Source organism: Styela clava, chromosome 5 (genome assembly GCF_964204865.1).
Source record: "Styela clava chromosome 5, kaStyClav1.hap1.2, whole genome shotgun sequence".
Classification (NCBI taxonomy): domain Eukaryota; kingdom Metazoa; phylum Chordata; class Ascidiacea; order Stolidobranchia; family Styelidae; genus Styela; species Styela clava.
Window position 1 is genome coordinate 6,867,425 of NC_135254.1, and position 26,714 is coordinate 6,894,138.

Below are 26,714 nucleotides of genomic sequence, written 5' to 3' on the forward strand. Positions count from 1 at the left end.
CGAGTGTGGGGCGGTTTTTTGGTCGACGATAAATTAAAAAGTTGCCACACGTTATTTGTATAACGATAATAACTGAAAATTAAGATTTTATAATAGAAGTGAATTTGTCTCAAGATGGTATTTTACGATTCCTGCCCACAGAAAATAAACACGCTGACAGGCTTGGTTATAATTGATATTTATTTAATTTATTTTACACTATTAATAAACGCGCCACACCAATTGCGACCATATAACTTGCAGTCGCATCGGTATAGACTGTATGTTTTTGGCGCTCTCACATTAATAATAATTTTCAACAAAACAATACCCCGACGGTCATTAAAGCTGGATTCGTTACCGAATAATTCGCAATTTTATTTACGGAATTTGCAATTTCAAGATCTCACTTGACGATTTTGATGATGTCATGCCCTAATTATTACTGCTTAAATGCCTCAAAATACAACAAATGTAATCATTTTCGACGATAACAGGCGCAACAATTCGTAAACGAGCCGTTATAACGAAATTCGCCATTGATTTTACCTCTCTCTTGTTTACAATTTTAACATCCCGCCGGCCATGTATGGTCGAATAAAATGTTCACATATTCGAAACATGACTTGGCAAAGGATGGAAGGGATCACTAAAGAGCTAATAGAAAGTACATACGCGAGGGTATGATATTAATATCGAGAATATTTGTGAGCATATCACAGGACGGAAATATTTTGCACCCGGCTGTTTGTTGGCAGAACAACGATACGCTAAAGTTAATTGATCGAATACAGGGAAGTATTTATTTATCATCTCACTTGCGAACATCGAGGTTTTGGTGGAATTGTACGATCATGTTGTTTTTCCTAAATAATAACTTTTTCAATAAATGTTCATTTTACTTTTGCGTCTTTATTATATGTCTGGTTTTCATTTATTTTAAATTCGAAATTGTCCGAAATACTCCAACAGGTGTATAGGTACAATAATAATAGTACTTACCAAAGTACCTACCAGGGAAGTTTAATACACACGACGTGTAAAGGGCGTTGTAACTCCCGTTTACTAATTATAAATTTTTTTACATTCTGCTTAATTAAAAAACAACGGCAGTCATCTCACGTAACTCTCGCGACCAAATCTTTTTTGTTTTGTATGGCATCCTCTTGGCGACGAATTTATTGCCGACTGAATTTTAATTGTGTTTTAGGTTAGTTATTTTCTGTTTGTTGGTTTCTAAACTTTACAAACTTGGGTAGCAATTACTATTAACGTGAGATTTGTGCATATAAACGATTGAATATCGCGACTGGATGTCCGATATCTGAGAATAGGCTTGCACGTAATTTACGGATTTACGGAATTACGTAATTATTTGGAGTTACGGAAGGGAAGTTACGAATTACGTAAAGTCGTAATTATTGCATTGAAACGAGCTTTCTTCAAAGCAGTCAATTTCGTCGATTGCGAAAAATGAAAGCTCAACAAGTAGAAGAGAGTTCCGGTATTCGCAGCCGTTTTTCTCTCTCTTGTTACGTAGGTGAAGGAAGGCCTGACGCGTTGCCATTTACTAACCTATTATCAACTTCTCTGGCATGGCCAATGTAAATTATTAACGTAGTTAAGGGGGAAGAACTGAGTAGGGCCGTTTGACGCCAACACACCTGGTTTTAACTTCTCCCGTAACTTAACCGTAGATAAGGGATAGAATTGCGTTGAGACCTATTGACGCCAACACACCTGGTTTCAACTTCTCTCGCTTCTTAGCTTGCATGGCCATGGCCAATGTACATAATAACCGTAGATAGGGGGAAGAATTGTGTTAAGACTGATGGACGTTAACACGCCCGGTTTCAACTTCTTCGTGTGAAATGACTAATGAACGCAGGAGATCAATCTTTCAAACATGGTCTATCAAACATTTGTATCCATTTTACTTTTATTTATTATTTACTTGTTCCAGTTTTCCGTTACTTATGGTATATAATATATATGTTCCGTTTCTATTTTATAGTCACGCGTTTAAATAGTGGGAATTCCCCACTAAGTGTGGATTAGCAATGCTTAACCATTCTTTATTGTTAATATGAACACTTGATATATGAACATGGAATATCATACTGTTTTTGGCTGTTGTATTTCAGACTTGGGGTATAAACAGGAAAGTATCCATAACATTTCAGCACGACGATCTTGTGAAATTTAACGAAGAGCTTTCGCGACGAATTGGAACCGAATAAGCGAAAAGAGCGATTGATCACTCGCGCCAATACCTCGCCGTGATAATTAATGTCGCGCTTATCAAATAGCAATATGACGACAAAAGAGAGATTGCGTAATGAACCAACGCAACTTCGTCTTCTCGGCATCGGTAAAGCGATTGAGACGGCAGAGAAACAGCAAAACGACGGATCATATATAATCAAATATGAGCCAGTGTGTTTATTCTGTGCGAGATCCATTTTCTATTACAAAATCTTGATGTTCTGTTAACGGTTTTATCGTTATATATCAGTCCGGACTTGGCCTTGCTCATGATGTTTTTCACAATTCCTCTCAATATTTCGGCCATATATGATTAACTGTCTTACCAAATGCGGCAACTTAATTTGATTTATCGTCGACTTGAATACCACCGGCACTCGACCAAACTTGTGTCAATCTTGGCCGATAGGATCGACGACTTGAGTTAGCAAATAAATGTCGTGAGTGTAAAATAAATGTCACAAAATGCATTGTTTTGCGATATAACTTTGTGTTTTCGGAGAAGGCATATCATATAAGTTCCATATTTAAATTATACTCAAATAAATAATATTTGATCTTAAATTTTACGCAAATAATGTTATAAACATTCAGTCCGCGAAATGATTGAATGTAAAATGAAGCATGGTAATCGGAATATCGTCAATAAGTCGACATCAATAATTATTATTATAAAATGCTAACAAGGCAGTAATATCGGATAATGCAGAAGACGCTGCAAAAACAAGTCTTCGTCGCGAGGAAATCGCAAGTATAATCAAACGAGAGAATACGCTCGTCGTTAGTTAATAAATTAGAAACCCGTAATTTTTATTCAGCACTAAGGTGGTTTTAAAAAACTATCGTTTCCATAAATATCCGTATTACCAGTGTCGGTAATAATAAAATAAAATTGATCGCATAAAAATGGGACGGTTAATTTGCGAAGGTGATAAAGGAAAACCAAAGCTAACACAAAAGATAAAAATCAGAATAAAATTAATTTGAATTCACTCCTTGATATTTGCCTTTAACATCTGCCGACGGCGTGTAGTACTGCCAAGAATATGAAAACCCAACTTCAATGTCCCATTCGGAAAAGAAGTGGATTTAATTGGTTGTTATGATAGGTTTAAATGCATGGAAAAATATCGCAATTACGGGGTCATTACGTAATTGATTTTGCCGTAATTACGGAATTGATTTTTGTCAATTACGTGCAAGCCTATCTGAGAATGCGTAATTCTCTTTCAACATTAATTTTCAGGATATCAGCGTTCATGTGATCGAATAAAAATTATTTATCAAATGGATTGGTATTTCGAGACACTCTCAAAATTATTTGGGATCCATTATCATATCATTCGTTTATTTTTTATATTCATGTTTTTCTCAAGAATCACCCTCGTTATATTTAGTGTACCTTCGCAAAAGAAAACTCTTTGATGTCATCGTTCCTATTAGTGTAGTTGAAATATATGGAAACCTCGCAAGTGGCGTTGTGATGCGAATATTTGATACTAGGTCAGCAGCATTACAAAGAGTGTTATTTATGAATGCTGAAAGTACATGACATTACTGAACATTTTGCCAATATATGATGTTTTCTGCCCGATTTAAACTGACTCGCACGCAAACCAAGGCATGTCGACATTTAAAAATTACTTGTCTTTGGGTAAGCTCTGAAATAGTATAATATAAATAAATGTAAATGAAAAATTAGGTCACGCTAGCTCACGAAACGGAAGGATTTTCAAAGTGATCTTGTGTAATATTTCGGAGAAAAAAGTTTGAAAGGAAAGTAGGTCAACCTATCTCTCAAAACAGGGGAGTATCCTGCGTAATATCTTTTAAAACAGCGGGTGACGACTTTCAGAGTGGTTCAAAATCACAAATTAATAATTATCAGATTAGGTTTAGGGATGAATCGCAGTTGAATTTCCAGCGCATCTAACCCGAATTAGTTGATTGCTATTTATATTTGGGGGGGGGGGGGTTGTTTTGCACGGGATTTGTACAAACGATCCACCCTGTAACTAATATGGTTTCCAGCCTGCCTCGTGTCTGTTAGATGGAAGGAGTAACAAATGTGAAAGTCTTTGCTGTTTACGCGAGAAGGCCACTGACACCGTTATACATTGCATGAAAGTTTTGTCCCTGGCAGGTGTTAGCAGATGTCATTTCGTTGCCGATGAATTCGCTTGTTTTAATTAAACATGAATTCGCTTAAAGGGAACTCCGTTAACGAAAAGGCTTCTCTTTAATTCATAATATTAACCGGAGGACCGCTTTTTCGAGTATCTATGCCGTTTTAAATGGGTTATATGAAAGGCTAGGGCACCTAACTTGTTAAAATCGGCAAAAGCACTTTCGCACTTTTTTTTTGGACTGCGAAGCACTTTCGCACTCATAATTTGCTTAGAGTTAACACTGATGGCAAGACAAAAACGTTCTGCATATAGGGCTGCATTCAAACTGGAGGTTGTTGATTATGCGGAAACTCATGGAAATAGAAAAGCTTCTAGAGAATTCAATGTACCAGAGACAAATGTCAGAGATTGGAGAAAGCAGAAAGTTGTTCTAAAAGATATGAACAAAACAAAGAAAGCGCGGCGAGGGAGACAAGCCCGGTACCCAGAGTTGGAGAAGGAGCTTTATGATTGGATAGTTGATCAAAGATCTAGTGCAGTGGTTCTTAAAGTATGGGTCGCGACCCAAACATGGGTCGCGGAAGGTTTAAAAATGGGTCGCGACAAGGTCGTCAATGCAAGGGCAATCTAAGAGGAGAAGGACGAATTTTCAGCTTTCCCAATGTTTCAATTTAGCTTCTAAACTCTGGTATTTAAAAATAATGAAATAAAAAATTTCATTCACGGAAAGAACTGTCTTGAGCTCATTGTTACATCACAATTCTGATATGCCAGTCACGTGTATTATTTTTATGGTATCGGTAACCATGCACGTCGCTTGTCGTTGTGTTGACCGCATGGAATGTCGTCTTAGTGGATTAAAATAACCAAAATTGGGTGTTTTTTTGGTAATGAAAATTGTAATAGACGACGCAATGAAAAAGCTCGCTTCTCGACATTAGATTATTCAATATCTAGAGAAAATGTGACTTCATCTCGAGGCACCATTTACCGCGAACGAAGCAGTGCGTGCACATGTGACGAGTAAAAAGTTGTATATTGCGAGAGATACCGAAGGCCAGCTAGGATGTCGTGTTTGCGACGGACAGCGGACGCCTTTTCTGCTACAATTCGCGACAAAGCACTTGTGCGAGCGAGGATATTTGGCACTGACGGTTATCAAAACTAAGCTCGCAATCGCTTCGATACCCGTGACAACTTGCGTATTGCGTTAAGTAAAATAGAGCTGTGTATTGAAGATATAATTAAAAAGGAAATTTCAGTTTCATCAATCTCACTGAGTCAATGGACTGTTTCTAATAAATAGTTGTCTGTATTTGAGTCAAACTGTACTAACATTAAAAACACATTTTGCGTTTTTTAGGATTGGGTCGCGAGTATTCATAAAACTCAGATTTGGGTCGCGCTCGAAAAAGTTTAAGAACCACTGATCTAGTGGGTACATCGTCACTTCGCTCCATATTAGACTCCGTGCACAAAAGATTTGCAAAGATTCAACCTTTAAAGCATCTAATGGTTGGGCACAAAAGTTTATGAGAAGGCATGGACTTGCACTACGCCAGAAAACAAAAATTGCACAAAAGTTGCCTCAAGATTTAGAAGAAAAGATCCATTATAATTGAATAAATACGGTAATTCCTTATATATAGTGTCACTGAAGGAAACGCAACTTACCCATAAAAAGCAGGAAATCTGTCACTTTATCCACGACTGCTACACGAACGATGTTTCTGATAATTAGCTTAAAGGCTTGCTTGGCAGATGAACAGAAGTTCTTACCATAGACTGCAATCTGAAATGGATAATAGTCATCATACATACAGCATGTGTGTTCTGTGTATTTATTCTGAACAAGGTTCTAAACTAGACAAGTACTTGCAATATCTACAGAGTGTCCATAAATTCCCTTTACAATTTCAATTTTGTTATGAAGTCAGTTCTCAATATATCTTAACCAGGTACCGTAGGTTGTTTTTGAATCAATAATTGTTTTAGTATTTCTACTTCATTTAATACATCTGTGAGGGCCAAAACAATATATAGTATCGATAAATTCTCTTTGCAATTTTAAAAGACTTTATGGACACCCTATATAACAGAGGTGGCCAACCTGCTTTCGGCCGCGATCGACTAAAATCTTCAAAATAGCTCGCGATCGACTGATCGGTAATAAGGTCATGCACAAAAACGAATGAGTACTGAATATGCAGATAACTGCACAAATGCATACGAAAAATTACATCGCTGCCAATAAGTTTGGCTGTGTGGGCGCATTTTTAATGAAATCGCCACACAAAAACTGGGTCTAGAGTGGTAATTTTTTAGGGTACCGGTATGTTATTAAATTCACTCAACATCAGACGCGATCGACTTCTCGGGACATGGCGATCGACCGGTCGATCGCGAACGACGTGTTGGCCACCCCTGCTATATAAGAAGCATACATATATTAGAACTGGATTTGAAATTTTTAGCTCCAAAATTGTTCCACCAATTTATTTTGCACTGGGTAAAGTGGTTAGTGTTGGGATTAAACCTCAACTTATAACTTGCAATGCCATGTCAGTAAACTGTCACGCCACTCCATTTTTTCTGGTGAAACATTGTACCTTTGCTTCAAAAAACGTACATATACAGAATACTAAAAAAGTCACAAGCCTCAACAAAAAAATAAAATTTATGAAAAAGAGTTTCAACTAAACACTAACATTCTAAGAGGTATTGAATTTTTAATTAAAAGTTATGGTACTTACCATAATGTAGGCATTCCTGTTCAAGAACTTCATAAACTTTTCAAGGCACCAACAACAGCATTTACAAATACACATGAAAAATTTTGCAACCTTGTTTTCAGAGCCTTTCATTTTGTGGTCGAAGTATTCAAGTAGGACTCTGATAACTTGTATCAGTGCAATGATAAAGGAACCAAATGCCAGAGACCCAGTGTGGTACCTGATGTATAAAGCAAAAAACGACGGTTTAGTAAATTGATGGGTACTCTCGTAGTATGTGTACCAGGTCAAGTCATAATCTTATTCCGAATTTCCTCATTTTCAGTTCTATTACAATTTGTCGGAGACTGTCTGTATTAAACAAGAGAATATACCTCCTGCCCTCAGGCTTCAGTCCCTTTACACAACTTGATGTAAATTAGGGGAACAAAATTTGTTACCGTACCTCCATATTGCAAATTTAACATGTTATACTTTTTCACATTATGCATAGAGATGAAAAAAGTGGTGATGTGGTAAAACGCTGTTTCTTGTAAGGAACGGTGCCATGACAGATATGGGTGTAGTATGAAAGTAAATGGCGCTTTTACTGAATCTTTTGCGCCAGGAAAAGGAAAACTTTCAGTATGCATCTTGGTGGACTGTACAAAATCAAATAGTGAATGAAAAATGTGAGAGTTGCTTGGAACAGCTTTGATTTGAAAATAAAAGCCAAAACCTGGCCTTTTAGCTTAACTATTTGTTTGACATCACTCAGCAAAAAAAGCCATGGTTTATGATATTATGATTAAAACCTCATCATTGCCTAAAAATTGAAGTTGATCATAACCAATATTTATCGGTTTAATTGTCTTTGCACATATATTTTAACAGCGTTAGATATAAATCGCTCCACAACATACCTCAAAGTTCTTCCAAAAGCAGAAAACAAGGGGAGCGCTGGTATATCTGTTGACTTATCAAATGCCCAATAATAGGATGCGAATGCTCCTGTAAATGAAGATAACAAGATTAGATTTCATTAGCATGGCACATGAAGTCAAATAAGTTTGTGTAAAACAAACATGTCGCTATGAATACATTTGTCATAAATGATTACCAACGAATTCCTCTTCGTTGTAGGGTAGTTTATGTAACCAGCAAAGCCCATGGACCTAGGATTATTAATTAGGATTTACATATTACGATAATCCCAGAAAAAAGGAAGGCTGATTAAATGCTCAATCATATGACGAACCATGGCTTCTCATTCGGTTACCAGTCCATGTTGGATATGGGATTAGTTGATCAGTTACTTGTTACAAATACCTGAACTTATCCTATGATGGCGAGGAGTCAGCAACCTTTTTGCACATAATTAAACCCATAGGGGTAATGGCAGGCATGTTCCTAATGCTTAGCATGATGTGCCACACCACCAAAGCTAGTTAGCTTGATCAATGAACTATTAACTGGATGATAGGCCGTATAATGAAGTCCTGTTAAATGATTTACTTATCCTATCAGCTTTCTTATCAATCTTGATGAATATGAAAATTCCTAATCTAATGTGAATGTGTCAATAATAAAAAAAATCAGTATGGGTAAGCTGACACAGAATCACAAGAAAGAAAAGATATTCTGATGTATAATAATACCAGACAAGCATAAATCAAATAGCATCTCAAATCGAATACCTGGCTAACTAATCCCATACCCGACATGGACTGGTAACCAGACAAGAGGACATGGTTCGCCATATGGATAAGCCGTCTTATCGACTTTCCTCTCCCCCAAAGTAAATATGTAAATCCCATCCTAGGTATAACCCAGTATATATTGTATGTTATATTAAAAACTTGCATTGAAAGATATATCAAAATTATTGTCATTCAAATTGCATCGGCAGTATGTCAACTGTTACTTTTTCTTGACTTTATATTGATGAGTAATAACTGTTAGTTGTCATTACGCTATCAGCGGCTCTTCTGCACACAATAATTAATTTCACAATTTATTTCTCTTCAAATTCCAATTTCTGAAAAATCAATGTTCTTACCTGCCAATGTACATTCTCCGAGAGCAATAACCCAATTCAGAAGCCAGAAAAATGCAAAAACAATTGCAATCTGGAGCCATAGAGTGTTTCGATGAAACCTGGTATGAATGAAATGAAATTTGAATTTCAGGTTCAAAAACAAAACAGAAATTTGAGGAACTACATAGAAATTTTTTTTAAATACTCATGTTAATTCGATTGATACATGTTTCAAGTTAAAAATTTGTTATGCTTGTAGTGGGATTTTTATTGGCAGACACTTTGTAAAATATAACAGAAAAGGGAGAGCGCCTGCAAGGAGCCGGTAATGGTACGTATAATTAAGATACTGAATTGTTCAGATACTGTACTGAATTGTTATTAATATATACATGCTTAAACTGTGATATTATAGACGTAACAAGTGACTGTATATAGACACAAATGGTAAAAAAATGTTAAAAAGTTATTTAAACATGTATCTTAATTAAGCAAATGCTTCTTTGAAGATTGAATAACAATCAACCTTGGTTCCCAACCTTTTATGATTTGTGGCCCCATTCTGAGGGTTTTAGCACTCATGCGACCCCCCCCCCCCCCCCATCATTCCAGTGGTATTTTGATTGGTAGATTTCAAATCCCATTCTATTCAAACAATTCATGCTCATTCAAGTGAAAACATCCTGTCAAATAACCTCATCAAGCAATAAAACTGGGAAGAACTAGCAGTTTTTTTAAAGGGAAAGTAAAATCAGTTTTGCATCTAGCGCTGTGGCTCCCTCCAACTGCTCTTTGGCCCTCCTTGTGGACCACGGGGCCCTGGTAGGGAACCGCTGGTTTATATGAACAGTGAGTCAAGGAATGGTGGACACCACTGCCTTAGTACTTCCCCTTTCCAGGATAAAATCGTTCGGACCTCCAGAAGGATGCGCACCAAGATGGCGCACAACCTGAAAATGCTATGTGTGTACCGGTTAGGATTCAGGTTGTACGACATCTCGGTGCGCATACTTCTGAAGAACCAACACTTCTATTTTGAAATATATGAAATACTCACAGTGAGTCTCCTCCATACTCAATGAACATACATTTTATTGTGTCATCATTTGCAAATGTATGGTTTGCTTCATTCCATACCTGAATTAATAAAAAGAAACTTGAAAATACAGAAATTTTATGAAACTTCATTGCTGATAAAATGATCAGATTGTATTCTACGAAGTACGGTAGTTACAATACCAAAACCCAACAAGTAAATCAGCAGTTGGCCCTATCATGTTGGCATCTCAACCTAAGCGCACCACCTCACTAAGAGTATGGCAAATTCAGTCGGTCAGTAGTTTATTTTATAACGTGCCGAAAGTACACATTTTACAAATATGATTGAGAAAAATAAAAAAGTGCATTTCAGTGTGAAGGGATAAACCAGTGATGGTTATAGGGCAGCGTCATAGAGTGAGTCTAACATTCGATAGTCATTGTATACTTGATTGCCCCATATGTCACTTGCACAGAGTTTTTTTTAGATTGATGACTCATGAAATGCTGATAACATAATAAACTTGATTGAATGCCTATTTGGCTTAGATATAGATGGCATAGCACTATAAAAATATTTATAAAATTTTCTCACTATCCACAAGGGTGAGACCTTCAGATTTCTTTATTATTCAGAAAAATAAATACGGTAATTACATATTTGGTTGCGCCCTGTGTCACTTGTACAAAGTTTTTTTTGAATTAATGACTAGATTGAAATGCTGATGCGTGAGCTTGATTACAAACTTGATTGAATGGCTATTTTACCATAGCATATCACTTTGTGATAATATTTAAAAAACTAACATTTTTGAGAATCTCATCCAAAGGGTTGGAAGGAAGGCAATGCTAAACCAGAACAAATCTTGAACTTTTAAAAACAGTGAAACGCTATGTAATTCTGGCTGCATTTTTAAAACCTTTTCAAAGTTGATTTTATGATGTCATCAAAAATGTTTTGCAAAAACAATTATCGGCCAACTTACTGTTATATTGCAGACAGTGTTGTTGCATGGGTCAGTTTCAGTTTCTGCAGCTACTCTGGTAGAATTGGTGTCCAAGACTTTGTATACAGGATCACCTGATGATGCCAGAAACAATTCTGTCGCAGCCCAGAATGCAATGACAATTATTGCAAGAATAAATGTCACTAGGGGGTAGAAAAGAGTGGAAATCATGTGTGCAACAGCTCTGAAAAATTAATAGAGTTGATTAGAATAAATACAACCAAGTATGATATTTGTTCAGTTATAACTAGTAAGATGACAAGTTTTTTCAAACCATGATATTATCAGTTTCACTTCAAGTAACTAAAAATGCTGCAAATATGAGTAAAAAACATAATAGATTGAAGATATATTTTATGCAAGGGAGCAATGCTATAGTTTATGGAAAATGTCAAATGATTAATACTACCCTACTTATTCCATTTAATAACTGGGTACCACTAACTACTATAGCAATTAACGCTGAGCTAAAAAGATCAGTCCAAGGGATAGGATTCACATATTCATCCTGAGGGATGGGAAAACCGATGGCAAATTACGACCTCTTGTCCGGTTCCAGTCCATGTCGAGTATGGGATTATTTAATCATTTATTTGTTTCAGATTCATGGACTTGATGGTGGAGTAAGCTGTAACCGACCAGCAGTTATGTGAACCACCCTACAGCAGCGAGAAATTCAGAAATCCACCATCTTATCGCTTAGTACAATGTGCTACAACGCTGAGCCGAGCTTGACAGAATGCCACATTGAAATAAAATATATTCAAAACCGACCACGACAAAGACGACGTGAGAAAGGTCTCATAGGACTTGGAGAAAATTTGAAAAACAATTTTGCTTTTAAGATTTACAGTTGATTGGTAAATTAGTTGATTCAGAAATTATCTTTCAAACAAGAAAAAAGAAGATAAAAAAATAAAAGAAATTTTCAACGATCCACAGGGTTATGTCCAACAAAAACAGCAATTGCTGTAATGGGGCATCTATGAAATGAATTAACAGAATAACTTTGCCTATAATAGCCCCAACCGTGCAACACTTTAATAGAATATGATTCTGCTTACTTGCTTGCTTCTCTGATAATTTGAATCGCAATAAGAATTCTTTTCCTCAAAAAAATAACTAGCAGGAAAAATATTGCGGTCACAACACAGAGAATGATGACTGAAAAAAAAATGAAAAAAAAAGTTAAAAAATATTTTATTTTAATAAGTAAACAAATACATACGCCCCTAGGTTTCTTTCACGGAGCCCTAGGGCTCTGTATGGAGCACTTTGAGAACCTATGTCTTACCCAACATTGTGAATGAAAATGAGAATATTACTTACAGAAAGCCAGCCATGTTTCTTGAAGCGCAAGATATTGACTCAGATTTGTAGTGAATCCTGTTGAGACCAAAGTTGCATTGGCACCATCCACTGTAAGAAGTCTCTGTGAAATTAAAAGTAAACATAAAAATAAAATAAGAAATGAATGATACAGAGTGAAGCAAAATAAAAGAAAAATGTATTTCAGCGTGAAATGAGACACAATAAACCAGTAATGGTTATCAATCAACATCGCCTATGAGGGAATCTAATGTTAAATCATTCTGAGATTAAAAAAAGAAAGAATTCGGTTTCAATCGGTTTATGAAGTTCATGACGACAAAGGCTAAGCGCTATAATGAATAAATGTTAAATGCAAACTCTGATCGATGCTTTCCCAATATTTGAATTTTTGAGTCAACGTTTATACAATACTTTAGAAATCATGAGTGTGCAACCTTCAATACAGCAGGGCCTGATACGAATAACTTGGTGAAACTGAGGGCCCACCTATATTCAACGTAGGCTTTCAGGTAGCAAGCACAAAAAATGATTTATTGATGTCGTGACATGGGTTGTTTGCTTTCCACAAGCTAGCTTTTAGGGCTTATAATTTTCCTTTGTGTGCCGCAGGTTGCACACCCCTGATCTAAATGGAATGACCTGGGTGTGTCACCAACAAACCACAAGGGACACTAAGTCAATTATTAACTGCGCTTTACATTTCGACTTGACTCAAGGTTTGGGTTCAGTTTGTGTTATTACAAGCAGTGATGAGCTAAAAAAATTTTACCAACCTAATTCGCAAAAATGTGATATATTCACAACACTACGCGAACATTTACAGAACTGCAATGAAACTGCGAAGAAATTATATGAAAAATGTGTGTGTAAAATTATAAGAGTATTCATAGCAATTCAATACAAATCTTATCATTAGAAAGGTATGGAATTTTCATGGGATCAAAGGTCGGGGAAACATCTATTACACGTTACTGCTGTACTAATTATTTGTGTGATGTGACGTAAAAAGATTTACAAATTATGATGCAACAAAACATAAATTAATAACTAAGTTTACCGGAGAAACCAGACTTTTTGTACCACAATTTTATTTCAACAACAAGAACGCAAATGCAGTAAAATGTCCAACAAACGGAACGCCGTTCCGGTGCGTTCCGGCTACAGCTCACCACTGATTATAAGCATTTTTTGTCCAAAGGCTTTAGACAAGTGAATGCTGCATTGTTGCTTAAACATAGTGTCATTGAAGGTACGACACACTTCTAAAAAGGTCATGCTTTAAAAGTTATTTCATGAATGTTTCTCTAGAATAAAAATGCATTTCGCAGAAAATAATTATTGGGGCAAACTTCTACATTAGAATTCAAACCCTGTTTTTTTTTTATATTTGTCTAATGATTTATCATAATAAAAATCATTCACCTGCCACTCAGTGTACGTATAATAGACTCCAAATCCCAGCACACCAAAGAGTCCAAATATAGTGATCCAGACCATTGGCCATGCAACCCAACGCATTATTACAATCCAGAGAAATGCAATCACCGCAGCTACTCCAAGGCCACTGCAAATAATAAGATTATAATATTTATCCCAAGCGAGAGGAAACTTGATAAGCTAATCATATGAAATCAATATGTGAATCACTTAGACTAGTGGTTCTCAAACTTTTTGAGCCACGCCCCAAGAATAACTAAAACTACAAATAACAGATAGGAAGGTGAAAGTATGTTTTATTCAAAAAACATATTAAAAATATGTGGATGGAATGTAAAAACCCAAAATAAAGAAATGTAAATATCCAAAATAAAGCGGGCAAGATCAAATCTGACATATCGTATATTTTTATTTTTTATAAGCTTCACGCCCCCCAAAAAATTGCCTACGACCCCTTATAGGGCGCGCTTCACCGTCTGAGAACCTCTGACTTAGACTTAATAATCATAAAACATAAAAATTGTTTGCAATTTATAAAATTTTGGGTACTCCCAAAGTATGTGGCCAAGATGGCGGACACCAGAACTTAGTATGTGTACCTGGTTAGAATTAGGCCATAATTTTATTCCAATTTTCCTTATTTTAGTTCTATTACGAGTTCGGGGACTAGCCAAGTGACTCCCGTAGTATTTGTACCTGAAATTATGGCCTAACTCTAACCTGGTACACATACTACGTTCCGGTGTCTGCCATCTTGGTTTACATACTTCAGGAGTACTAAATTTTGCAATATAATCGAAGATACTCACGCCAGTATCCAGTACCAAGAAGCAGTAAAGTCAGCAAATATTTTCATTCCAATTTCTTGAGCATTGAGATACGCTTGAATGACTTCACTCCCAAGATTTAGATTTGAGCCGGTTACTGTTTGATTGAGCGCATCCTGGAATTATACCAGCAAAATTATGCGCACTCACTCCGAAAAAATGAAGATTTATCTCTGAGCAAACTGACAACTAAAGTGTCAAAGTGGACTGTCTGCTTTACTAACTAGTAAAAATAAGAAAAAAAGTTGCTCGAGTAGCAATGATAGGCGGGAAAAAATTTCATAGAACATGTTTGTAAAAGTCACGCAACGGCAGAAGAGTCATTGAATTTCTTGCATTTTATGTTAGTATAAGTTTATTTTGACTCCATAATCAGCATAACAGACAATTAAATAATTGATAACAACAAAATAAATGAAACTGATTATAGAATTTAGAGAGCAAACAAAACCTTAAGTAAAGTTTGAAACGTACAGATTTTAGCTGGAAAGGTGTTGCTAAAAGAAGTAGTACGTGTTCGCTCGGTACCCCCGAAGTATATTGACCAAGATGGCGGTCACCGGAATGTAGTATGTGTTCCAGGTTAGGGTTAGGCCATAATTTAATCCTTATCTTAGTTCTACTTTTGGTACACATACTTCTGGAGCACCCAATACAGGGGTCTTTGATATCCCGCCCCCTTGATTCAGGTCCTTTTGATATCCTTACTTATCATAGGATGTTTCTGCAAAGCCTTGTTCAGTACTAACTTCTCATTGTTATTGATGAAGTGTCCAATATTTGAATATATCACATTTATGATTCCTTTTGAACATTTGTTAATAGGGGTTTTCTGATAAGCCCATAATCAAGGGTTCACCATATGATTAAGCCATCTTATCCTCTTCCCTCTCTCAGGAATAAATATGTAAATCCTATCCTAAGTAGATTTTAAATTACAATGACATACCACGATTGTTGTGTCTTGTCCAGATGCAGAATCCGCCACAAAATTTGTAGCGTCCACTATAACACTCGGTATGCATCGGTTCACAACTGGAGACATTGGTATATAATATGGAGCACATTTCTCTGCTGATATCATTGCTTGAAGATCACTTTCGCCATTTGTCTACAAGAATAAAGAGAACTGTGAAATTGAAGTGTTTTACACATTTGTTCTAAACCTTTTTTTAGTTGCGTTTCATTTTTAGAATTTTTCAAGTCTTGCGCCCCATTTAAAAACGAACTAGCTAACAAAAAGCTAGAAATATCAGGTAGTAAGACAAAAGTATGATTCACTCAAAAACACGTTGAAAATGTGTGGATGGAACTAAATATCTAAAATGAAGAAATGTAAATATCCAAAATAAGGCAAGTAAGATAAAAGCTAACAAATATTTTTATTTTCAATTAACTTCTTGCTCCCTCAAAAATTAAAATCCTGCTTCCATGCACTCACCCCTTTCTCAAACTCAGTTTTTGCGTCAATGTCATATTTGCAGATATATTTGGACCAGTCCAGATTCAGATTGGTCTGAGCGTAAGTTGAAATTACAGCATTGCTAGCTCCACTTGCTGAAGCTGTTTTGGCTGCCTGAAGTATCACAAGATCTTGAATATAAGTCCAACTTGAATCTGGACACGAGTTGACACAGACCTGTAGAATCGATCAGCTTTGTTTCGTCATGCAGAAATACATGAATATTACAATACAAGGTCCTCCCGTAGTATGTGTACCAGGTTAGGCCATAATTTTATTATGATATTCCTTATTTTAGTTCAATTACGAGTTCTGGGACTGTCTGTGTTATCTAAGTGAATATACCCCCCTGTCCACAGATTTCAGTCCCTTCACACAACTTGATGTAAAGTAGGTGAACAAAATTAATTACCTTCTTAGTGGTACACATACTTCTGGAGCACCCAATACAGGGGTCTTTGATATCCCGCCCCCTTGATTCAGGTCCTTTTGATATCCTTACTTATCATAGGATGTTTCTGCAGAGCCTTGTTCAGAGCAAAGGCTACAGATATGCCCACATTACCAATCATCATGAAAATCACTGAGTCATGATTGCTCAGAAGAATATAATTTTGAGTTAAAAGTGACAGAAGCCATTATATTAGGTCATATTGAGTTTCTGTGAATGAAGAATTGACACAATGCTCAGGTATATAAAAATTGTTTATCACATTCAAAATTAACTTTAATTAGGAAAAATTGTAATCAAGGCATAGAAAGGTAATTTTAGTCTAAGAGAAGTATTTTAGGTATCAGAGTTGTCTCGTTGTCTCATATCCGCCATCAAGTCCATGCATCTTAAACAGATAACTGGCTAACTAACCTCATACCCGACAAGGACTGGTAACCGGACAAGGTGCCGTGGTTTGCTATATGATTAAGCCGCATTATCGGCTTTCCACTACCCTGGGATAAATATGTAAATCATATCCTATTCCTATAACAAAAAGCTCACCTGTGGTGTGAGGCATTGAAAATTCAGGTAACTTGCTGGACTGGCACATTGTGTCAAGTCAAAGAAGAACAGATTTGTCTTGTTTCTGATCATTTGAAAAAGAAAATAAATCAAAACAGTGGATAACTTAATCATGTCGGTATTGCAAATGAGAGGTGTTCATACATTTTAACTTTGAACATGGCTTTAGACAAGAAGCCATTGATATGTAAATGGCTAATATTTTTAAAAAATCGCGGTGAAGGGTGACGCGAAAAAAACGATGTTGTTTATCGAGCAGCTACACCAATCAGTTACTATTTAAGACAAGTTGATTAAACAAGGTTTCTGTGACTCAAAGCTGAAATGGCACTTTGAAAATGAAGTCTCAAGAATAGCTTGTTCTACTCTTATGAATCTCAGTATGCATAAGAATACTCTAACCCAGCGGTTCTCAAACGTTTTAACTTTGTCTCGTGCACTACCTCAAAAATAACTAGCTACTAATAACCTAAAATAACGGATAGTAAGGCAAAGCATGTTTCATTAAAAAACAGTTGAAAATACATGGATGAAATCTAAATATTCAAAATAAATAAACTGTAAATATCCAAAGACGATCAAGATCAAATCTAACAAAGTTTTTTTTATCTTTAATTAGCTTCACGTCCCCTCATAAAATTGTCTATGCCCCACCGTTTGAAAACCACTGCGGTATCCTTTTGTCAAAGTAGAACATGAATGAACAAAACATGAATTCGACATGTGATGTATTGCGTTTTTATGAAGTATGAAAGCAGACACAACAGTGTGTACTAAAAGAATATGTGGACAAAACTTACGACAAATCCAAATCTCCATATTTGACTCCGCATATTCTTCCATTGCTATCAGTAGGCAACAGAAGTATAACTGGATTCCCGTTCAGCCATGCTGAAAAAGAAAAAGGAATAATAAAAATATCAAAGCTGGGAATCTATTTTCACTTAAACATTCATATATGCAACATGGTCAGCTAGAGCAATAATATGAACAAATCACAATTTTTAATATTCAGCCATTTATATTAAGAACCATAAAAATTTAAAAAGCGTAGCTCGTTTGGTACATGATTATAAATGTAAAACAATATATAATGCATAAGATGTCAAGCTTTTTAAATTCTATTTCCAACACAACCGAGAGGAACTAAAAAAATTATCTTGAAAAGCAGAAAAAATTTAGTATTTGAATCAGAAAAACAAGAAACAAGGGCCAAAAAATCGTGCCAACAGAATTAAAATATTATATAGAGAAATACAAAATAGAAGAGACGCGATTGGACTCCGTGGTTTTTAAGGCCATGTCTTCATGTAGAACGCTGAAATTATTATTTCAGCTTAAATGTGCCCTCAATACTAACTTAGTGAGCGTGTATTATTATTACTTGCTCATTCAATTTTTATTCAGGTTAATCACCATTCGTTTTACGGGTACGGTAATGAAAGTACGTTGAATCGAATAATTATGACACCACGTTTCGGCAATATAGTGTGATATTTTTGTTTATTTTTAGTCTTGATTGGTGGACTCCACTGGTATTTTCATAATATTCCTATTTACCATAACATTTTAGTGACATTTGCAAATGTGTATACAGTATTTATAATGGTGGCATTTTGAGAATCAACTTCAGTTCAGATACACGAAACACAGTCATATTTTGATACAGATTTGCATAAAACAGGCCATGAACTAAAAAAGAAGAGAGTCTGGAGACCGAAATTAGAATTTCAGGTAACCCCTGAACGGGCCCTAATACATTACGGTTCATATTACGATAGGATAGGATTTATACATTTATCCCGGGAAAGAAAATCTGATAAAACGGCTAAATCACATTTCGAATCACGGCCTCTCGTCCGGTTACCGATCAAAGTCGGGTATGGGATTAGTTAGTTATTTGTTTTCGGAAGCATGGACTTGATGGTGGAGGAAGCCGTAACCGACCAGGGGTTACGTGAACCACTCTACCATATTCGTGCCTAGAAAGTCGGTAAAATGTAGATATCCGTAAGTCGCCAAAGAGAAAGTTTTTGTGAAAAACGTCTAGAATAAATAAAAAATCTACACAGTTTGTCTGTGAAGATTAGCATCTGATCTGATATCGTCTACCAGGTCTTTGAGTAAATACGCAACAAGGCACTTACCGAATATCCCAACGACGACGAATCCAACAATGGCGGCGAAAAATATTATTAAACAGATCAGATCAGTGCAAGAACGGTTTTTGATTGGCCCATCCTTCGAAGGATCGAATGCTGATTTCTTTTCTAAAATAATAAAATTTTACACAATTTTTATTTGGAAATGTACCGACTTAAAAAATATGCAAAAATAAGAAAAACGCAAAACAGATACCAGCTTTTAAAATAAAACGAGCATAAGTGAATATAATGATATTAATAGCAAAAAATATACTGACTATGAAAGATTCGTGTAAAACAAGTGATGTGATGTAAAATATTGCAAAAAAAAATGTGGAAATATTCAATAAATACGGACCTAGTTTACTTGTGTCAGCCGTCAATACAAAGACGATCAATATATATGAATATAAAAACCTTTATTGTGAATTTATAAAGAATCCGCAAGTCCAACATGAACCGCATTTATTCCGCCCGTGCCCGAATATTTTGCTTTTTTGCTGAGCGCAACGCGTCATTGTTTTTATGCCTCCGTGTCCCTAAAGTACCGTTTCCCATTGTTCTTAGTTAGAAAAGAAATTATGCGGCATATTGTTGAGGTAAAGCATATGACGTGAAATTTATATTATTGGACACTTCAGTGTACATAACGATCGTTTCAATATTATGTTGTTGTTCTTGTTAGTATTCTTCTTCTCTTTCGTTATGATGAAATCGCTTTTCTCTTCGGATACTGGACCAATTGTTTTGAAATTTTCAGTGGTTAAAGATTGATTTTTTTGCCAGAAGGCTATTACATAGCGACACCTTGTGACGTGTCCATATATTCGAGCACAGCTCTCTTGTTTCTAAGTTAAGATAGTTTAATACTCTGGCAGAAGACTAAAGTATTGATATGAAGTAATATGAATACAAATTTATTCCATGGGGGATTAATTAATTATTAAGTCATGTCATAGCCTTTCATATATTAAAAAGTCCAGATCGATATAAGCAAAGGCTAACCCAGGGATTATCGAAGTTTCCTAATCTATGCCTTCCATAAAGACTCTCTACACTTCTGCCCCCGGCTAAAACGTATTGGATGATACAAGAAACGTTCCAGAAAAATGCGAAACCGAACGTCACAAAGGAGGTCTACGATGTAATAATGAAGACTATAATTTGGATTTTAGGCGTCGAATACTAGTTATCGTGGCACTTGGGCTAGTGAAGGGCTCTGTAGAGCTACCTAGCTGAATCGATTGAATGAATCAACAACAATAACACGAACAACAACTTAGCAAAGTCATAATTCTGCTTTGTGACCAAATAACATAGAAGAAATTATGTATCGATTCAACTATTACGTCACAGTCCTCACCTTTTCCACAGCAACATCCCATGTTGACTCTTCAAGCTTTCCTCCAATCTAATTTGCCATAAAAATATAATAACTGTAAAACATATTGCTTGGTTTTCAATTTATTTTAAATCAATGCGCTAGAGATGAGAAATCATATGGTCGAATCCAGGAAGGAGGGGGGGGGGTTCAAATATCCAAAGTTTGAACAGTGCCCTGTGCAATAGTTGAAGTTTGCTTTTACATATAGGTATAGTTATTACAATTAGTACAGTAACAGGCGCGAAGTATGTGAACCAAGATGGCGAGCACCGGAACATAGTATATGTAACAGGTTAGGGTTTGGCCATAATTTGTTTCTAATTTTTCTTTTTTTAGTTCTATTACGAGTTCGGGGACTAGCCAACTGACTCCCGTAGTATTTGTACCTGAAATTATGGCCTAACCCTAACCTGGTTCACATATTACGTCGCGGTGTCCGCCATCTTGGTTCACATACTACGGGTGTACCCAATAAAAAGCATTTTATATATCATACATAGCAATTGTTCGTAGTTGGAACGTTTTTTAGACGCTTTAAGCAAGCATTTTATTGCCCAACTTGTATTAACTATAACTATATATAAAAGCTAAGCCTGGTACTGACAATACAAAATAATCTTCAAATTGCAGCGGAACTCCTGGGCTGTACTTGCGGTATCCTATGGTGCCGCAGAACTCCTGCTGAAAATCACTGTTGTGAAATATCGAATTATTTCTCCTATCTGAAAACACCCTCCCAACATAAGTCTTCTAGCCTGCGTAGATCGAAACGAATGTCTCTTGTTTTGATCGAAACAAACTGAGCCTAACCGAGAAGCTTTAAAAAATACAAAAAATGAAAACTGATTTGACTGTAATTTAACTAAATTGTTCTCATACTTTGGACGTTTCAAACGAATAAACATGTTCAACTTATTGATTTCTGATAAAGGCCTTTTATATTATAAATCCACGAATGTCCATCGTGTTATGTTTTTATATGATCGAATCATTTAAATACACCATAAAATCATAGTAGGCATTGTGAATATTTTGAAAAGTCGTGATGACAAAAGCGTCTAGAAATCAGGCTATTTTCTATCCAGGGGTGTCGTATCACATCCAGAACAAAGACGAACTATTTTGTGACAAAAGCGTCTGCTGAAACACTATATTTATTTATCTCAAGTAGCTATAACAGGTGCCAACAACAACAACATAATAAAAAATGGGGAATTTGCACAGTTATTTCGTAATAAAGGTGATCGGAAAAACATGACCGTATTTATCCCTGATAGGAGAGAAAAGTCGATAAGACTACGCAATCATAAGTCGAACCAGGTTCTCTCGTTGTAGGAATTTATAAGACTGGGTGGCCTAATCAAACATTTTTGTCCCTTATCCACTGTGTATGTATATATCCAATTTATAACCCCATTGAATTTAGGTATTTAGTTTTCATAGAAGTATGAATTTTCATCACATTATTCTGGGTGCTTTAGATTAATTTATTTACCGAATGCAACACCGGAACCCCCTTTCGTTATCTCCTCTAAAAATACACGTTCATAACAATGCTTTTACCCAAGAATTCCCTAATTTTATTCAGAAATTTATTGTAAAAATATTATCGTAATAGTTCAAGTTTCACCACTGGTCATCTTTCAGTGTTAATCTTAATCACATCAGCGTATATGGTGGGAGCTGACCTCGATGACCGTATGGTCGTATCGCTCCCTCCTGTCCATACTAAAATAATTTTATTTGCTAGTGCTATTTTATTGACGACTGTATTTTTTGGTTGACGAAATAATAAAATCCCTCTCTCTCTAAATGTAACACACATGATGTAAGGAAATGTGACGTAACATGAAACCGCAATAAGGAAGTTGGAGGCTGTGCCTTACAATGAGAGTTGGTTGAATCCATATAGATCCCAAATTAACTACATATAAGACGAGAATATCGGTCAGAGACCGAAGACTTATCGATCGAAAGTTAGGGGATCCCCCAAAACAGCGCTCTTACTTTGTAGTGACACCGTGTGTCCCATCACTAATTAATTAATAACTCGCTAATTATACTACATAATTCATCCAAAATCAATAGGCTTCTGGTATGACATATGATGAATGCACATGCAAAATCTGGAGCAGATTCAATCTCGCTTTCGTGAGATATCGCGTGCATCTAACAGAAAGACAGACAAACAGACAGACAAATACCTATCAACATACTTACCGATTAAAATCGATAAGTAATAAGATTAGTCATGACCTTGAGGTGATGGTCAAAAATTGTGTCAATACCCTGACACGCTTCATATACACGATGGTGGTGGTTGTATTTTTACGTCTTTTTCAACAGGTTCAATGAAGGAGTTTTTGTTTGTGACAATAGCATCCCCCCCCCCACGCCACTTCGATGAAGGAACTTTTGTTCGTGACAATAGCACCTCACCCCACCAAAAAAGATATTTTCCCAGTGTATGCTTGTTCATGGCCTTGTTAGTAGCGAATATTTAAAATACCTGTCAAAAAGGTTTATTGCTATTCCATCCTTTCCTATTGGTAATCTACGTGGTATGCGTGCTACGTGGTATGCGTGCTACGTGGTATATTTTGAAGTATTCTATTGGAACTGAACTGAACACGGTTCATGCACGGGACCAAGTTAGAAAAAGGGTACTCCCGAACTAAGTATGTGAACCAGGTTAGGGTTAGGCCATAATATTATTCCAATTTTCTTCATTTTAGTTCTATTCGCGGCCAAGTGACTGCCGTAGTATTTGTAGGTGAAATTATGGCCTGACCCTAACCTGGTACACATACTACGTTCCGGCGTACGCCATCTTGGTTCACATACTTTGGTAGTACCAGATAATGATCTCTATGTTTCGAGTCATATATAAACCTGACTATGGCTCTCCATTCCGGGTTGAATAAATTATTCCAGACCCATCTTCGGGATTACGAATCTTGACTACGAAATTTCTACTTTTTAGCTTCGCGGGATATTGTGTATTGAAACGTATGTCCTGTGTGCTTGTTGCCTTCTACTCCGGACCCTTATATGGCCAGAGACCATGTTATTCTTATTTTTGAATCTCCGTTGAAAAAACTACTCTCTACTGTTTCTCAATTTTGATAACAACGAGAAAAATGACTCCGACTGCTACATCAGCGATACAGCGTCGGTTCCTGCTGCTTCTATTTTTATTATTATTATGACCAAGAAATAGAATAAATTTATTCATAGCCATGTATGTGACGGTCCGCCGAATGCTAAATACTACAGGTTCTCAACATTAAAATCACTGCATTTTTTTGCTTTTTCAGATACGTAATATTTATTAAAAAGTTGCTTCATTTCTTCTATCGATTTTACGACGCCTAGATTTAAATTTTTCGTTGTTGATACTACATAGCAATAATCCGTTTGGCGATGCGATTCACATGGAGGTAGCGCTTATGAGATCATACCATTTGTGCAAAAAGATTTGAAGGATTATGTTCATATATAAATAGGATTCGTTAAGTTTGATGATTAGAATAGGTCCGAAAATGTTTACCGTGAACTTAGAATGTGGATCCATGGCAAAATTGGTGATTCCATACACGGGGTTTCCCGGTAAATAAACGCTTGCCGACGCCATTAAATCGAAGCATTATTTCGAAGTTGAGTGAGCTTTGTTAATTCTACAGTTTTCGTGTATGTGGGCGCTTGTTGCATGTCGAGTAAGTAGAGGTGCAGTAGCATCAAAAGTTTCACTAATTTGTTTATAATTTGCTTATATTTTGTACGGGCCATCTTCTCGACCATAGGGTTTTTACCATAGATATATAGTTTTTACGTCTTATCTGCTAACACCATCAGCCAGGTTCAATTTTTCGCACTAGCGATTTTTTCTCAATTTGTTAAATTGATTTGCTTGAGACATACCGTCTTTTTGATTTTAACGCACCTCGCAATAAGAAGTAAAATTTTACATAAATTGGTATAAGATAAACTGTTAGTTTTTGTCAAAGAGATTCTGGATTATTGTATCTATAGCACATTGTATTATGTATGTATGGGGCAAATTTCTGCGCAATTCGATATCGTACAAATCGCCATAATTCGCTTATTATAGCACAATAATCTTCCGCATAACATCAATATGGCCGACTCGGTCCAAAATAGACAGAACCAACAAATGCGTACGTGAGAAACAAACACGGTAGATGGCGAAAGCCAGACGATGTGACGTCGCCAGACAAATCCGTAAGATGTCGCAGCTTTGCGCCTGCGCAGTTTGATCGATCGCTTATCCGCGAGATGACGCTAATGTAAAAGCTTTTTTGAATTTATCTGTTTCAAACACAGATTATAGAATATTTACCTACATTTTCACTTTAAAAATGAATCAGTTAGATTACTAAAATACTTCTCGCAGTCTATCTATTTTTTGAGCGCTCAAATGCGCTTTTCTTGCATGTATATTTGCTTCAAACGGAAGGGCGTGGTAAATTTTCGCGCTCTCAATATATCCGGGAGATGGCGTGCTGTAGTAAGAAAAAAGAAGAAGTTTACTCTTCCGCGAGTTGGCGTTGTGATCCACGTGTCGACAATGGCGGGATTTTGTGTTTTTATTTTGCAAAAACAATGCAGATTGCCGGACGCAGGTACCGGTATTGCTGTATTGTATTATGTTGCATTTAGACTTCTCTGTTAACGTTATTGTCTAAGGCTCGCTGTTCGTTTTGAGTAGCGATATCTAAAGGATTTTTTTGTGGGAATTTCGAATCAATATTGTTATATTTGTTTGTAAGTAGTCTAATTGTACGTGATTTGATTATGAAGTCAAGACGCCTGAATCAGTGAATACTGGAATAATGACCAACCGTTTATATTCTTGTTTATGTTTGTTGTTCTTCTTCGATGAGTGAACGCATTCAATAAGTTATAAACTTATTTTTAGTTTTTTTTTTCACAAACTATTCGCCTTTCTCTTTTTCTGTGTAGGCTATTATTTTATTTTTTGCGAATGAATCAAAATAAAATCTATATACTGTTGCAAACAAAATAACCCTGAAAATTGTCATTTTCCCAAATACATAATTTGGTGTTAAATTTCGCTGGGTAGACACATATTACGGGTCTAGTACCGGTATAGTTTAGTACCACAGGTACTTCCAGTGGGCGTAGCATACCGAATTTTGCATATGTTATTCCTAACCCCCACCTGACTATGCCATACAAAAATTACGTCACTGCGACGTCACCATCACGTCATGGGTCTTGCCAAAGTATAATTACGATCGCCCGAAAGGACATCTGCGCCGCCGATAACGAACTCGCTAAAGCCGGCGAAATCTCTCCTATCGAGATCGTTGTGACAAGAAAACGAGAGAGATAGCTTGCTCGATTTCGGGTGTTTGTCTGCGCGTTTTGGATGACCATTCGCATACTTTGGTGGGTATTATTACGCCACTGTGACGTCAAAATGACGTTATTTTTCGGTGATGTAGTCAAGTAGGGGTTAGGATTGACATATGCAAAAATTGTTGGGCCAGGCCAACTAGAAGTGCATGTGGTACTAAACTATACCAGACCCCATATTACTGTTTATTGACTTTTTTAAATCAGTTTATAAATTTTGAAATCAAGCTTGCCTGCTCATTACAGTATTATACCCCAGACTGGATTCCATGGCAGGTGCACGCCCGAGGGCGCTAGCGCTCCGCAAAAATGCACGCGAGCGAAATCAATTTTGCACGCCGAAAATTTGCAATTGCTCACCAATGTAAATCGGTTTAAATGGTTTTAAAATCAATAATCCAGTAATATAAAGATGCCAAAATATTATAACTCCACAATTGTCGACAAATACCAGCCTGCAAGATTTGGTCTGATCGAAATATTGCGAAGCAAAAAGACCATGGACCTTTCCCCAACCTTTGACCCGCGAAAAATTCCTCTCAT

The 26,714-nt window shown here is 36.3% G+C and overlaps 1 protein-coding gene across 1 annotated transcript in view; it reads right to left on the minus strand.

Annotated features, from left to right (window-relative positions):
* LOC120345044 (choline transporter-like protein 2) overlaps nucleotides 1-20,839 on the minus strand; it is a 30,052-nt gene extending 9,213 nt beyond the window's left edge. Inside the window, exons 1-16 of the mRNA XM_039414420.2 lie at nucleotides 20,751-20,839; nucleotides 19,391-19,513; nucleotides 18,044-18,134; nucleotides 17,223-17,307; nucleotides 16,205-16,402; nucleotides 15,713-15,874; nucleotides 14,746-14,879; nucleotides 13,922-14,063; nucleotides 12,497-12,599; nucleotides 12,232-12,331; nucleotides 11,147-11,351; nucleotides 10,180-10,259; nucleotides 9,144-9,241; nucleotides 8,008-8,095; nucleotides 7,127-7,325; nucleotides 6,048-6,165 (exon numbers count right to left, since the gene is read on the minus strand). Of these exons, the coding sequence (XP_039270354.2) occupies nucleotides 6,048-6,165; nucleotides 7,127-7,325; nucleotides 8,008-8,095; nucleotides 9,144-9,241; nucleotides 10,180-10,259; nucleotides 11,147-11,351; nucleotides 12,232-12,331; nucleotides 12,497-12,599; nucleotides 13,922-14,063; nucleotides 14,746-14,879; nucleotides 15,713-15,874; nucleotides 16,205-16,402; nucleotides 17,223-17,307; nucleotides 18,044-18,134; nucleotides 19,391-19,513; nucleotides 20,751-20,772 (1,948 nt within the window). The 5' untranslated portion in view covers nucleotides 20,773-20,839. The remainder of the gene's footprint in view (nucleotides 1-6,047; nucleotides 6,166-7,126; nucleotides 7,326-8,007; nucleotides 8,096-9,143; nucleotides 9,242-10,179; nucleotides 10,260-11,146; nucleotides 11,352-12,231; nucleotides 12,332-12,496; nucleotides 12,600-13,921; nucleotides 14,064-14,745; nucleotides 14,880-15,712; nucleotides 15,875-16,204; nucleotides 16,403-17,222; nucleotides 17,308-18,043; nucleotides 18,135-19,390; nucleotides 19,514-20,750) is intronic.
* Nucleotides 20,840-26,714: the final 5,875 nt, after the last annotated feature.